The 15875-nt window shown below is 43.8% G+C and overlaps 1 protein-coding gene across 10 annotated transcripts in view; it reads right to left on the reverse strand.

The window, feature by feature from the left end:
- The window catches only part of LOC119004899, a 62815-nt gene that overhangs the window by 21539 nt on the left and 25401 nt on the right, over window positions 1-15875 (reverse strand). For 7 of the 10 annotated variants that reach the window (XR_005070346.1, XR_005070347.1, XM_037072233.1 and 4 more), the window contains exons 43-68: window positions 15441-15540; window positions 15042-15214; window positions 14565-14801; window positions 14222-14409; window positions 13619-13739; window positions 13156-13306; window positions 12814-12953; window positions 12065-12211; window positions 11611-11739; window positions 11036-11191; window positions 9217-9333; window positions 8958-9119; window positions 8587-8805; window positions 8139-8309; window positions 7681-7815; window positions 5840-6055; window positions 4977-5155; window positions 4308-4410; window positions 4060-4218; window positions 3759-3963; window positions 3314-3417; window positions 3054-3233; window positions 2778-2975; window positions 2324-2503; window positions 1973-2164; window positions 55-204 (exon numbers count right to left, since the gene is read on the reverse strand). Coding sequence is in view for 8 of the 10 variants with exons in the window: in XM_037072233.1 (XP_036928128.1) it covers window positions 55-204; window positions 1973-2164; window positions 2324-2503; window positions 2778-2975; window positions 3054-3233; window positions 3314-3417; window positions 3759-3963; window positions 4060-4218; window positions 4308-4410; window positions 4977-5155; window positions 5840-6055; window positions 7681-7815; window positions 8139-8309; window positions 8587-8805; window positions 8958-9119; window positions 9217-9333; window positions 11036-11191; window positions 11611-11739; window positions 12065-12211; window positions 12814-12953; window positions 13156-13306; window positions 13619-13739; window positions 14222-14409; window positions 14565-14801; window positions 15042-15214; window positions 15441-15540 (4212 nt within the window). In the remaining 2 variants the exon portion in view is untranslated. The remainder of the gene's footprint in view (window positions 1-54; window positions 205-1972; window positions 2165-2323; window positions 2504-2777; window positions 2976-3053; window positions 3234-3313; window positions 3418-3758; window positions 3964-4059; window positions 4219-4307; window positions 4411-4976; window positions 5156-5839; window positions 6056-7680; window positions 7816-8138; window positions 8310-8586; window positions 8806-8957; window positions 9120-9216; window positions 9334-11035; window positions 11192-11610; window positions 11740-12064; window positions 12212-12813; window positions 12954-13155; window positions 13307-13618; window positions 13740-14221; window positions 14410-14564; window positions 14802-15041; window positions 15215-15440; window positions 15541-15875) is intronic. The other 3 variants (XM_037072250.1, XM_037072245.1, XM_037072258.1) reach the window with 3 other exon arrangements.

The raw sequence follows: 15875 nt of genomic DNA on the forward strand, positions 1-15875 counted from the left end.
GTATTCAGGTTAGGTTATAATGATGTAGAGCAAAACACAGACTCTTTTCCATACCAGCAGGGCAGAGCAGGCACGCCTGTGGACTGGAGGCTCCGAGCTGGCTCTGCACAGTGCCAGCTGGACAAGGGAACTCCAGTCCTAGAGTCACTCCTGGAGGACAGTAGTATCCGACAGGACACAGTGCAGGCTGTACAGTGCCTTCAGCTGAGCCACACACAGAGAAATTAATAAAAACAGATGATATCCGATGAGACCAATTAATTGTATTTTCACAACTTTAGCTTGTCTCTGATGCTGAAAAGACAGAGAGCTGCATAATTGAACAAACTGACACCGACACCGTGAAATCAGTTGTCAGTTAGATTGTGTGAGGTAAAGCCAGGTGTCACTTAGAGTGACACCTGGCTTTACCATGAAGGCTTGAGGAGCGGTCCACCATTACTCTGCTTCCTGTTAGGTCGCACTCGGGGATCAGCACTTTTTGACTGCCATGAGACAGCACCATGCCGAAGATACAGCTGCTAAGGTGAGTTGTTCAAAAATGTTCTTTTTAGTAAACTCTGTGTACACAAACAATGCTCTCAATGCTCGTGTTCATGTGTAGAGACCCTGGTGATACTATGAGCAACGTTTCATGTTGTGTCGAGCCTTCTTGGTGTTTTAAATATAGCGATTTGATGCTGGCGTAAGAGTGCCTCTGCACCCCATTGAAAATTAGCTTGCCCGAAAGCGAAACTATGATAAATCTTAAAAGTGCCTCTTTCGTCATAATTATGCTTTTAAACGAAGTTTTGACTTGTAAACATTTACAAATAAAGCCTATGTTTCTTTTGGCCGAGAGTTTCATTTTAAATTAGCTGTGCCCTTTTCATCCGAGATGTCTCAGCTCTGCTTCAATTAGGAAAAGCATGTGCTTCCCAGTATGACATTGGACAATCCCAACAGAATCTCAGCTAGTTGTCCTCATTAAGAGCTGAACATATGAGGCCCGTTAATATTCGGCAGCTGCAGTAGCCAGACAATGATCTGTGTCCTTTTGACATGTCCGTGATCACAGCGGTGAACCTTATTCACATAACTTATTAAAACATGTCCTGTACCTGATCTGCATGCTAACCTTGTCTAAATACACTGAGTATACTGGAAATTTACTTTGCAAAGTTTATCTCTCAGAGAGCTGAATAATGAGATTCCATGGCATGTCATGCTCCAATTATTTCGGCTATTTTACAGACCCTTACGACCTTTATTTAGGGTACGTTTGAATACATGTAGTTTATATGATGACATGATTTTGAATGACCCATGAAACACTGATATTTTCATTCATTAAATAATCAATTTCTGTACATGTAATTATGTGGCATGGTGCCTCACCTTTTTGCAGAAGCCCTGAGGGGGCAGTGACTTATTTTCAAATTTTCATGGCTGTTTATTTCTCTTCTACATTTATGACTTCAGAACTGCTTGCAAGGATAAGATTTGTAAATATAACATCAATATAATATCATAATAAAAAAGTCAGTGCAACTGAATTTAAGAAAAAGGTGAAATCTGTGGGGGGAAAAAAAACAAAACATTTACAAAAATAAAACATTTTACAAAAACAAAACATTTTCCATGTGTTTTCACAGATAAAATAAGAATTGAAGAACTTTGATGATCCTGTCAAAAAATCCTGTCAAAAAAAAGAGATCTCTTTAGCCCCTTAGGGCTTCAGTACCATTTCCTGTTTTCTTTTCTTATATGTTCCATATATCTTGACAGATTGTCACTTTCAGTTATTAAAAGAGAATGGAGAATACCTTAGTGTGATCAATAAAGTGTGATACTGAGCAAAATAAATGTGCCGTATTTTATTCTTTTTTATGATTACTACTGGAAAACAAATTATCATTTCTACGGCATCTTCTGTTGTGGAAGATTATCTTGCTTCTCTTGTGTAAGATTACTTAAGGACAATGTTTCCTACCGTTACAGTAGTATCCAGGAGTACAGGTGGTGCAGTTGTCTTGATGCATGTTGCCTGTTTCAGAGCTGAATGTTCCTGCAGGACAAGGCATGGGGACTGGTGTTCCACTGGGGCAGAAGAACCCAGCTGGGCACAGAGCCTCATCTGCTCTGCTGGATCCCCAGTCGCAGTAAAACCCTGCCAAGCAATCTCCTTTGGCACAAAAAGGGAAAACAACACACTCATGTGGAGGATACCATATTAAAAAATGAATCAAATCAGCACAACATTGCATTAAAACAAATGGAAACTCACTCGAAAAAACCTACACATTACTCAGTATCACTCAAGGGACTCTTTTATTCCATCTACCTGCTCTCTGCCCCTGTCGGCAGAAAACTCCAGGCGGACAGAGAGATCCAGTTCTGTTGTCAGTCGGGTTGGGCACTGTGGCACCCATCAGACAAAGAAACCCGGCAGCACACGCTCCTGACGGCTCGACCAAACCTTCAGACCCACAGAACTGACCCGCTGGACACGGCAGGCACTCACCTGCAAACACAGATGGACAGCTTTGACCTCGGTCCAAGCAGCAAAACAAGCTACCTGCCAGGTGAGATCAATCATCAAGTAGCTCAGATGGTTGCACACTGCTGTTTTGTTTCATAGGTTTTTCAGACTTTTCTTATTAATGCAGATTAGGAAGGACAAATGGATTTGAATAATCAGTAGTTCACTGTTCCAAAACAAAACACTTACCCTAACAAGCAATTCACGCTCCCTCTCTGTCCGCAAAGAAAGCCAGACAACAGCATTGGGTTTTTACCTGCGGTGGTGAGTCCCTGACTTGGACTGTAGGTGCCTTTGGGGCAGGGGAGAGGCTGTCTGTCCGGACTCTCCCTGGGACAGATGTAGCCAGCTGGGCAGGGCAGAGGGCTGGTGGGGCTGGAACTCAGTGACTGGCAGTGGAACCCAGGAGGACAGGGATTACACTCTGTCTGACCCGATAAATCCTGGAACCAGCCTGGCAAAGACATTCAGACAGTGAGGACATCTCCCGACAGCACAAAGCTCAGGTCATACAGTGCTACTTCTTGTTTACCAAACGGGCACGGCTTGCAGTCATCTCTGCCTTTCCCTCCAGTCTCATTTTGGTACGAGCCAGCTGGGCAGGGTGATGGCACGCTGCTGCCCTCTGTGCAGTAGTGGCCTGCTGGACAAACACCTCCAGATGCACTTGACATTGGAGTGGCAGTCTTGGATCCCTCCAGACAGTAGAAACCTGGGGAGAGGCACTTCCAATGAAATGTTTGAAAAAGCATCATTTTCATATTAGCTTAAATCATCTGTCTTATATCTGACCTGGCAGGCAGGGTCCAGAGACGGCGAAGAGGCCCGTCCCTGAACAGTAGAAGCCGGGACTGCAGCTGCGACACTGAGACTCATCCACAAGCCCGCTCTGCTCACTGTCCAGAGGAGTGAACATTTTAACTGCAGCAATCAAGGGATTTTTATGTAATTCAGATGCTCTTTGCTCAGTTACTGATCCCTTACAGAACTCCGTGACACTATCTGACCTTTAACAAACCTAAATATGCATCATACCAGTCATATTAAGCTGACTAAGCTGGCAAAGACAAGTATCTTAATAAGGAGAACAGTTAAGTTAAGATAATTACATCACATTACTGTAATGCAGCCTTTAAAAACAGAAAAAGACAACACTTGAAATATATCTACTGATATGTTGCTCAGCTATTAATAGAGGAGGATGAAATAGTAAACTGACATATTGCAGGATGTGCACCTGAATGTTCCTTTTGGGCATGGTTTTGGTACTGAAGTCCCCAAAGAGCAGAAAAAGCCCGGAGGACATGGGAACCCAGTCAATTTGTCTAGTGGTGAAGGTTCAGCAGCTCCCCCTACACAAACAAAACCTGCAGCACACGGCCCAGTGGGGAGAGTCCTTCCTTTAAAGAAATAACAGAGCAGCCATTTCCCTCTAATCATTTCTGGATTGCACGAAAAAACAGAGAAAGATAGATATCTGTGATACATATATGTAATAAATAAATAATACTGATATAGGGTGAGAGGATGTATTGTACCTGGTTCTTTACAGTACATCCCAGCGTCACACAGTGAGCACTGCTGCTCTTCAATCAGTCCTGACATGTTTCCATAGGTCCCTGCTGGACATGGCTGTTGATTTGCTGCTCCGCTGGGACAGTAAAATCCTCTCTCACATGGCAGTGGAAGCGTCATTCCTGATGTGCAAACACGGTGTAGAATACGTTTATGTTCGCAGCAGCTCAATGCTTTGTTATCCGGCGATTATCCAGCCCATCGGCATTACCTTGATGTTGACAATAGAAACCATCAGGGCATGTCTCGCAGTTGCCCTGGCCTTGTCTGGGCTGGTAGCTGCCTGGGAGACAGGCTGTCGGTCTGACACTGCCCTGGAGCAGCCGTTAAATTCATTTTATCAGATTTCATATCAGGGGAATAACATGCATCATCAGGCGTAACCATGGTGCAACAATGAGACAGAGACAGACGCATAACGTTAGAGGAGAGAGACCGTCGACAAAAACAAGAAGAGAACATCAATTGACTTTCAGTCAGTGATGGAATGGAGAATGTTTGAGTAAAGTACATTTACTCAAGTAAAGGTATTCAGGTAATAGTGCTTTACTCAAGTAGTTTCAATTCCCACTACTTGCTAGGAGGTAAATATTTTGCTAGTCTACACTTTAGTTACTGTTTACCTTGAAGACCGCATGCTGCATCATTGCCGAGTCAGACAGATATATAATTACAATCCAATATTTTAATGCTAACCCTTTAAAGGTTAGTTTGGAAAGTTATTTTGCAATCAAACATTTGAATACTCCTGACAACAATGCATATTTTATGCAGTGATGCACTTTTCGTGACAGACTGAGGAGGACGACTCACGCTGAGACATGCAATATTCAGCGCTGATGACAGACAATAGCTTGAGGACTCATACTGGACGGCTGACCTTCTCACAACAATGTCCTACTGAGCAGACATGTTGCTGCGGTCTCTCTGAGCTCTGGCCCTCAGGACAGTAGTAGCCTTCTGCACACTGGCCACTTGGCTCAGCTCTTCCTTTGTGGTGGCAGTAGTGACCCGCGGGACACAGCTGGCAAGCCTCGACCGTGGATCCACCGAGGGATCCTAGTGATAAGCACACAATAGACACATCGGTTTGAAATGAATTCACAAATGGATTTCCTTTGCTCTGTGTTTTATCTATACACAGTGTTTGCTGACTCGCAAAATAATCACCGAATCCCTTCATAAGTTGGCGTAATGAAACATTAAAATAGATAACAATGCTAATGCGATGCAAAGTACATACCTATTCCCTCATCAGCTCTCTAATTAATAAATGTACAAAAGAGCTACAGCACATTTTAATAGGAGTCTAGTTGTCCGCCGCGAGACAAGAATACAATTACACGATTTTACCACCTTGTGACTGAAATTATTCATAGGCGCCCAGGGGAGAGAAAAAGGGGGCTTCGATGGAAGTTCTCACATTTCTCCGCATGACTAAACTCTAACGATAGACACCAGTTGTGTGGGGACACTGGTGAGAAAAGCTGACAATGTGTGCAACAAAGAGGATTAGGAGTCGTATCTCTCACTTTAGTACTGTGCCTGATTCATTCATTCATCATTAATTCATGATTCGGAAAAGAGGACAGGATTACTGACTTCTCTATTCAATGGAAGAGAAGACACGCAGCACAAGCAGAAACTTAAGACAATTAAACTGTTCAGAAAAACGAACAATACATCTGATTTTTAGATGAATCAAGAAATTACAGCTGTAATACAAAAGAGCAGTTTTCTCACTTTTTATGGTTCCAAGAGGGCAGGGCAGAGGAAGAGGAGTTCCAAGGGGGCAGTAGTGTCCAGTGGGGCAAGAGGTGGTGTAGGGGTCAAAGGAGCCTTTAGGGCAGAAATATCCTGCGGCACAGGGCCCTGCCGGGGCATCTAATCCAGTCTGGTTACAGTAAGAGCCAGCCTCACAGGGCTGGGGATAGGCAGAACCAAGAGGGCAATAGAAACCTGAAAAGTAGCCAAAAAATGTATCACTGAGATTAATCAACGTCAGCGAGGCAAGAAGTCCAATCAGGAGGATTACTGTTCTCATGCACACGCTCCCTCTGGAGATAAAGGATTTTCTCTAAACTTTTTTCTCTTAACTTTTTATTCCCACACTCCTTATTTCAGATTCTTCTATTTACAGTACACCCTTCGCATTTTTTGTTCTCTATGTTCCAGCAGGCAGTAATTACTTTGCTGCCAGAAGTTTAAACCTGCTCCTTACTGGTTTGACATAAGCTGCTATTTCAGTGCTTCTGTTTTATGTGCATCGCCACCCAACCACCTCCAGCCTCCTCAAGGGGGAAGTCAAACTCAAGCATTTCTGCTCCTCAGGTCTTCAATCAGAGGGAATTTGAACCTTCACGATTTTAAATGCTTAAGAATTTTTGTTGCATAACCACCTTGTGCTGCCATCACTGATTTACAGTACAGAGGAGATAATTGGCAAAGCCTTTTCTGTAATTCTTAATTTAAAGGACCACTGTGTTAGAACTGAACACCAGGATTCAGACTCAAGACAATTAGAGGGCAGGATATTGCTAGAATAGACGCTAACTGTAGCAGTTATGAGCTTATAAGCTCAGTTAGCTATGCAGCTAGCAGTCCGGACAGGGAGTTACCTGAATAACGTCACTGTCTCAGGAGCTTTAGACCAGGATGTGTCAGGGCTAGCTTGTTAGCATGCTAACGTCAGCAGATATCTTTTCAACACATTACATAGACTTCATATAGAACTGTTGATATTTCTTAATTTTTTTATATATATCTATATGAATTCAACTAAAATGGTTGCACCTGATATATATATTGCACGTTCAATTCAGTCTTCTGTGGGTCCAGGCATCATTTTCTCTGAGAGGAAACCTTTTTATTTCTTCTTGATTCTGGCTTGAGATCTTGAGATCTTGATCTGGCGAGAGCACGTATTTGTCAGAGAACCAATCGGTCTGAGAAGTGAGGGAGCAAGCCCAAGCATTTTTTTATATTTCTTTTTTAAACACAGCTGTTAGCAGGATACAAGCGAGCAGTAAGGGGTAATGTCTTTTTTGTGTAAGATTAACAACTGTAATGTGACGAGGCTGAAACCAATTTAATTTTGTTTTAGTGCCGTACCACCAGACTACAGCGCAGCGTCTTTCCTCAGGCTGTGAGACGCCTCAATTCACCCTCAGCGCTCTGCCATATAAATAGCTGTAATTTCATGACTTATCCAACCCGGAGACAAGCATTACTGATTCTAATTATGATAATTATGATTATGATTCTACAATTATGATGTAGGAATCTTCTCACTGGTGGCTTCATTTGTGTATGTAGGTCATATGGAGGCATCAGCACTAGATTAAGATTGTTTCATAACCAGTTAAAAGTTACTTGTAGTACATTTATAGAGTGTCCAAATGAAAGATAAAGCAGGAGTCTATTATAGCTGGAATATGAGACACACAGATGAAATCAGTCAGATTTCATAATAATTACAGCAAGTGGGACTGCCGTGTCATGAGCAAGGAAGATAACACGTGAGCCTGAGGGGATGATCAAAGTATAACATTGAGTGCACAAGTTCACTGTCAGGATTTACCCACCCCTGGGGCATATATCCCCTCTGTAGGTGGAACAGGCATAATGTGAACTCTTGAGATGTGGCGGTGGGTGAGTCACAATATGGTCTGAATCTGCCTGTGGCGCCGCAACCATTTCAATCCAGGTCGCGTCCCCGCCTGTAATAGAACGGATGATAAGGCATGAAAGATGTCCAAGTTAATGTCTGTGTCTTGCAGACAAGAAACCAAAGAGGAGCCACTCTCCTCTTCCTACATGCTGATTTAACGGTTTTGACTTCCAAGGGAACAACATCTTTAAACAATGTAACACTGTAAGGCACTGATTCATTGTAGAATACTTTGAGGGAAGGTCAAACTAAAAAGCCAGTGCTTCCTGGGACATTTATCACAACAAGTAAGGCTTTGAAGAAACTGATGTACTGCCCTTTTACTGGAAGTATTTATTGTGTTATTACAAACTGGAGAAACCCATATTTTACCAGGATTACTGGAGTTACTGATGCAGGACAGATTGTGCATCCAGAAGGCTGCGCCTGTCTTTGTGGTGTATGCCTCCAGTACTTCACAAAGACAGCTGAACAGAGAGGAATTGGCTCGGGGTGTGGGGCTATCAGCTCCTCCAGAGCAGAAGAAACCTGCAGAACACAGACCTAACACAGGGAGATTAAGGAAGATGGTTGCAAGAATGAATTAGCTCATTACACGTGATCCTCGCTTGACAATCAGACATGAACCGTCATGTAGATTCACTTCATTAATTATAACATGATCCTATGATCTCGTTAATGCAGGCAGCCATTCGGGGGTTTGGGAACATGCTAATGTGATGTGTACAACTGAAACATGAGATGTAGATTTTACACAGTTGGCCCTCTATGCTCACTAAGCATGTCCTTGACTAATGGGAAACCTGGTGAAATCCCCCACCTGTCGGCTGTGAGCCTCCAGAAGTGAGGCAGTATTTCCCTGGGGGGCAAGGATGGCAGCGAGAGGGAGAGGAGGCTCCAGGCTCTGGGAGGAAGCTGCCAGCAGGACAGGGTTTGGGCGACCCACTTCCCTGAGGACAGAAATGCCCCATGGGGCAAACATCTCCGTACGGCTGCGAGACAGGAGAAGCCTCGGAGGACCCCAGGGAACAGAAATATCCTGTGATAGACGATACAGTTAGGTTTCTCACGGAAAACACTGCAGCATTTGTAATGTAGAGTAAGTGAACCGTGTTATTCAGTAGCGGAAAAGACACTCTTGTGGATCAAGACACAGTCATCATTTCCCATGTTGATGCTAGACGGTCAGACCTGGGCTGCAGGGTCCAGACGGCTCAGTCAGTGCACTGCTATTACAGAAGGAGCCGGAGGGGCAGGGGGAGCAGTCGGTCAGGGACGTCCTGCCGGATGAAATGCTGATGCTGCCAGCTGGACACGGGGATGGCACAGATGAACCCTCCATGCAGTAGAAACCTGGGTAAGGTAGTGTGTCACATTTCAGAATAAGCTTTAATCACCTTTGTTTCCTCAGTGAGTACATGTGAGTGCACCAGTGTTTTTGTTTAATTACCTGGTGGGCAGGTGTTGCAAGTGGAATGCCCGGATGAAGATTGAAAAGTGCCGCGGATACAGATGGCCGGCTCAGCACTACCATGTGGGCACGCATGGCCAGGTGGGCACAGATGTCCTGTGACACGGCCAGATAAAGTTCAGACCATCATGTGGTGCCTTCTTGTTAACAACAGGAGCAAGAGTAATGTGCGTAGAACACTAATGTGACATGTCATTTTATTGATGCGACAATTATCCACGAGAGGAAGCATGGCTGCTGTGTGTGGTGCCATGGAAACAACGCGACGAAGAAGAGCGTGATTCTGAGCGGCACTCATCCTGCATGGAAATCCTTTGGGAGGTAAGGAGAAGAGAAAGGAGGCTACGCAGCAGGTGCCGTGATCCGACAGCGACAAGCCGGAGACTCTTTATGGGTTCTGGGCCATTTAATGCTCAAATTAGCAAAGCGTCTCCTGGATCAAAGGCGAAGAGGTGACGGTGATGTCTTTCAGAGAAGCGCTCATCTAATATAAGGGGCGGAGGAAAGCTCATATGAGGCATAAAATCCCCTCCCTGATACATGAAGAGTATGGTTTGTATATCAATGGAGCAGACAAAAATCCTGCAAACTCTCCACTGAAGAGATTTAAAAGGTGTCAAGCATGGAGTTGATGGTAATATTTTATTCAGTGTTGCCAACAAATGTGATGAATGTATTTCTCTCATAACAAAACATTTGCATAGCCAATGTCTGGTAAAAAAAAAAGATAAACTTGCATTGTTTACATCCATATCTACTTGATTGCACCATTCTTCCTCACTGCCTCTGTTGGCAAATTGCTGGTGCGTTGTCCTAATCTGTAGATTGGGAGGCAGTGGCAAGAATTTGTAGTGCAACATTGTGCACATGCATAGTAACAAACAAACAGGCCTAATAAAGTCATTGCTCCACAGCACTAACAGTGGTTAAAAACTCTGCAGGCTACCTTTGAAGTAGCATATAAGAGTCAAAATCACTGTTAGAGTGTAGGGTCAAAGCTTTACGTGTTGGTGGTTAAACTGCAGCATCATCAAATGTGTTCAATCTAAGTTAAGTTTTGATTACATATTTCAAATGAACTCTATCAACAAGGAGGAAGAGAAGTGACAAGTTGAAATTGACCAAATAAAAAAGGACATTGTAGAAGCCCAATGAAAACCACAAATCTCCAGTGCTCATTGTGATCATTTTTAGACTTCTAGATGAACTTTGATAAAGAAAATCAAGTGATTTCTTAAGCTAAATGAATATATAAAAAAGTAATTAACTTATCAGGGAATGCTTCGCCACAGACATCATTTTCTTAGTTCCTGAAAAGTTGATGATTTAGATATACATGGTTTTCAACAAAGACCAGGGACCGAACAGAATGGTCTGATGTTGCTGACGTTTCTGCCGAGCTTATTTTATGTAGCGTGTTGCTTTGTTAGCATCTCTGATATCTGCACAACAGCGAATCTTGGACTCCAACTCGACAAACATACATTTTAGATCAATTAGATGTGAACACTTTCAAATAGCAACTTTAAAATGTATTTTATATCTATTTTTGCCATCCTCTTTAAGAATAAATGTGCAACATCATATGTCAACTTGCACTACGGTATTACCTTCTACAGTGACTGAATCAAGATTAAGCTTGATCTTGTGAACCCATCTCATCATGTGAGCACAACTGTTTTGATATCAGACTTACAATGTCTGACATGATAAGACATCGCGTTAAAAGAAGAAAATGATGAAGTGCAAAGACTACCGTGGTTAAGCCTGAGCTGACCCCTGATGATGTGTGCTGTACCTGGCTGATGTCCAGACACTGATCCCGGCGGACAGAACCACCCCGGGGGACAGAGGAGGTCGACAGAGGTCTGACCCCATGAGGGGCAGTAAGAACCCGGGTAACAAGCTTCACAGTCGGCCTCAGACTCAGCTGCAGACCTCCCCAAGAAAGTACCTACATGGTGCAGACAAATTGTGTGAGAAAAAGATAACATTGAGTCTTCTTCTTTTTATCTCTCGCTCACACACACACACAGGAAAAGAAACTGCATGCTATAACAGTGTCAGCTATGCCTACTATAGATTGAATCATTTACTCACTTGGTTAAGTAGCTAGCCGACCATTATGACAGTTTTATTGGACTCCCATTAAGTTTTACAACCTCCTCTAAAGTTCTGGGTACATTAAGTCATTATACTGCACCACTGGGGGCTCTGTGACTCTACCTTTGGTGGCAGTGTAATAAAAAGAGGTCAGAGACACACTGTAGCTCATTCAAGGAAGTAAAAAGGGACTTATAGATTTCTGTTTAGCAACATGTTCATGATAACATAAATAATTATCACTTCCCTCAGAGTGTGTTGATTTTCTACCTGGAGGACAGGGGCTTGGCTTTGCACTCCCTTCAGGACAGTAGTGGCCTGTAGGACACACATCACTGTGGACCTGACCCAGGGTTGAATCTGCAGGATGTGGGGATGGAGATGTGGTATCTCCTGCAACTGAGACAATAGACCTTCATTGGATGTCACTACTCGTTAGTTTAGTGAGTGAACCAAAAGGCCAAAGCCATGCAGTGCCATCCCTGGGAGAAAAATGCTGCAATGAGAACTGATAAATGTTCTGTGGAGACCTCTGCAGCACTGTGGAGTCAAAGGCCGTGAAAAAAACAGGAGAGCATTGAGAGGAAGTGGTGCGCACACACAGTATTTCTAAGGCTTCTGCAGATTACCCTGCGCAATTTTACCCTTTCTAAAATTCGCCGTTGTGCGAGATGCCATGCATGTATTATCACTGTGTAAAGGGCAATAAGAATCAGTCTGTTACCTGTGGTGTTACCCCATGGTGTGGCCGTTCTGGATCCCTCCGTGCAGTAGAAGCCTGGGTTGCATGGCCCCGATGGGGAGGAAAGGCCAACCTCAGCACAGTAATGGCCGGGCAAACAGGGCTGACATACTTCTACAGAAACTGCCGCTGGAAGAGCAGAACAAACAATATGGCATTTATTAGAGTCAAGTGAAATAACCCTTCTTCAGGTTGAGTTTCCCTGCCAAAAAAATTCAACGTGGTATTATTAATTACTAAATTAATACTTATTTACTAATCATTTATCTATGTATTTATTGATTGTTGCATTTTTTCAGACTTTCTGTAATCTATCTTACTTTTTTTTCCATATTCCCTTTCCAGGTGCCAATAAACTACTCCCCCTTATTATCCTCACACACACACACACACACACACACACACACACACACACACACACACACACACACACACACACACCAACTGCCACAATATTTCTCTAATATTTAGCGCCAACATCCCAGTATGTTTTCCTGTTTTTTGATGTCTGCCTTTTTCTGTATTCAATGATTATTTTCTGCTTATCCTGTCATGCTTCATATTGTTCCTAGTTGTATCTTGGCTTGTCTCACTTGTTATGTCTCGCTTTAGTGAATAAAGGGAAAAAAAAAAAAACAATGTGCACTTAACCCTGCCAATAACATAATTTAAGTGAGCCCATTACGTCCAAATGTCACCAACAGTGTTTCTGTGTAATTATTACAGGTCACCTTCTATGGAGCTGAAGGTGCCTGCAGGGCAGGGAACCATATAGCTGGTACCCTGGGGGCAGTAGGACCCAGCAGAGCAGCGGCCTCCTGTTGGGCCTTCCTCTGGCTGGGCAGAAGCAGAACCATGGATACAGAGGTAACTAGGAGCAGAGAGATGATGAGGACAGCGACGATGGGAGGGATGTAGAAAGTGATAGATGACAAAGACAGAGGCAGAGACAGAGCATGAGGGAGGTTTAATTATAGACAAGGGAGACAGAATTAAACAGACACAGGGTGTCATATCTTTCACAGTCTATCAGTGAGCATGGTGAAGTATGTGTTCGGTCCGCCTGTGTTTACCCAGGAGAGCAGACCCCGGTGGGAGCAGCCAGTCCAGGGGAACTGCAATATCTCCCCGGAGGGCAGAGCTCACAGCCTGACTTATTGGACAACCCCATCTGCCTGCCGAAGGCACCAGCTGGGCATGGGAATGCTACACCAGACTGCGTTCCTGTAGATAAATAGCGCATAAAATCTACAGATGGTCCAGGACTAAACATCACAGAGCAGTTCGTGAGGACAATCCTTATCTTGATGATGTGCTATAATGGCCATTTGCATAATTAGAAAGCCATTTACTGTTATGGCCTCTTGTTCAGGAGTGCTCACAACACGAACACTATTACTCACAGTATTATAACGAATCAATCTGACTGAGCCTGGAGCATCACTTACTGTATGTTGCACATGTATTTACATCTGCTAACATGATGTCTGTTAACAGTCATGAACGTGTTCGAGTCGCTGCAGTATTGTATCCTACCTGGTGGGCAATAGTGTCCTTTAGGACACAGCATGGGAGTGTGAGTCCCAGACACATGGCCAGTGTCAGCATCCACTGAGCCAGCACAGTAAAATCCTGCTGGACATTTAACACACTCTGCCTGTGGAAGGGGAAATTATGCACAGTACAAATGCAAATTTATGAGTAGGCTACAGATGTTCAGTAATATCATCAGACATGGACACTTTAGGTGCTTGTGTTGGAGATTATGACAGCTAAACTACAAACTGTATATACAAGGCATACAGATGTTGGTGAAAGATGCTAGAACAGAAGGAGAGCCATAACTTCCCTTTACTGTATAATGTGAAAACAACACAGATACATTAAAACCCCACCTTTTACAGACGCCATATACATACATAAGACTATAGAACTACTGAAGGTTACAATTCGAAAGCTAATAGGAACCTAATAAACTAAACTAATTGGTGTCTGTGTGTGTGGCTTTGTTTGGCTTTTCATAACTGAATTTGATAGAACAGATGAAGAGTGACAGGAGATGGGATGAGCGAGGGGAGGGGGTGGTGACATGCAGCAAAGAGCCATGGGTCAAATCGAAACCCTGAGTCTCTTCCTCACCTGTCCAGGTAAATCCTGGTAGGTGCCTGGTGAACAGGGTACCTGTCTCTCCGATCCAGATGGGCACATGTTTCCAGGTGAGCAGGGTACAGAGGCCTGCTGGCTGTTGTTTTCTCTGCCTGGACAGTAAGAGCCAGCTGGACAGATATGAGAAGGGAAAGAGAGCCCTCTGGTGACACACAGGAGACCTGCAAAAACAAAGGGAACGCTGTTAAACAGACACAGGCATTGTGCTGAGGGATTATCTGCCAATAAATTCAGTTATGTAATGAAAAGATTTATCTTCTGTCAGATAAAAAGACACATAATTAATGTAATTTAAAGGTGCTTAATTAGTTCCAACCTGGAGGACAAGGCTTGCAGTCGGAGAGATGACTGTTTCTGGTTTCGTTGCTATAATGTCCTATGGGACACGGCAGTGGAGCTGAGGAGCCCCGGGGACAGTAATGACCTTCAGGGCATCTGTCACCTGTTGCCCCTCCATCCTCCGGTGTGGGTGACCGGGCCCCAGAGAGGCAGTAGTACCCACCGCCACACTGGCCTGATGCAATACTCTTCCCAGGGGACGCACAGAAGGAGCCTGGTTCGATAGAAGAAATTGGTTGTGAAACTCAGCGGATTGGAACGTTACCCTGAATGACCCTGCGAAACAAATAAAGTCAGACAAGAAACCGTATACTCTTGAAGTCCCAGGTGAGACACAGACGTTATCTAATTAATTTAGCTACTTTACTTTCAGGGCCTGCCTCAACCCCGACTCAACTACTTAACCTTAGAGCAACTCATGATCATTCGCAGTAAATGATGCATGATGTTTGACCTGGAGGGCAGGGCAAGCAGTCCTGGAGTTTTGCCATACGAGTGTTGGGGTTGATGGATCCAGCTGGACACGGGTACTGGTGTTTGGACCAGGTCCCGGACGGGCAGTAATGACCCAGTGGACATTCGTAGCTTCTCGACAGAGAGCCATTGTGTCTGCCAGGACAATAAAAACTATCCAGACAAAACAAATGAAGGAATCCTTTTCATCAAAGTGGCATGAATGCACTTGTGTCTGTATGTGTATATGTGAGGGAAAAATGACTTAAGCATGTACACATCAAAAGGAAACACTGTTTGTACGTGTACAGTTCTTTCATAATCTTTCATACTCGTGTAAGAAGAAGTGGATGTGTTTTACGACGCAGAATGACTGCGTGTGGCTGATAAGAGAGCTTACCCCTGGGGACAGGCGCTGCAGCTGGCTTGGCCGTCTTCTGTGCTGATGGTTCCCAAGGGGCACTGCTGAGGAGCCACAGAGCCCTCAGAGCAGTAATAACCTGGTTGTGTAAAAACAAGAATCATGAAAGAGACACACAGTCAGGCTCGCATACGCTCAAACACACACACTCACATGCGCAATCCACAGTGAACGGGGTTTCAGTTTCCAGTGTCAGCAGAGCAGCTGCTTATGTTTAGCCTTATTAACTTGAAAGATTGGTTTGTTTACCTGTTCGCTAAGCTGGCTCTGAGATTATGTACACTTGAAACCTCATTATGTACTTCAAAATGCACATTTTCTTTTGATTTCCCTACAATGCCACGCAAGGTATTGCTTTTTGCTGCCATTTCACATTCCAAAAGTATGTTTTTCTTTTGACTGTTTCATGCATTT

Source organism: Acanthopagrus latus, chromosome 2, assembly GCF_904848185.1.
Source record: "Acanthopagrus latus isolate v.2019 chromosome 2, fAcaLat1.1, whole genome shotgun sequence".
In the NCBI taxonomy this organism is placed as follows: Eukaryota; Metazoa; Chordata; class Actinopteri; order Spariformes; family Sparidae; genus Acanthopagrus; species Acanthopagrus latus.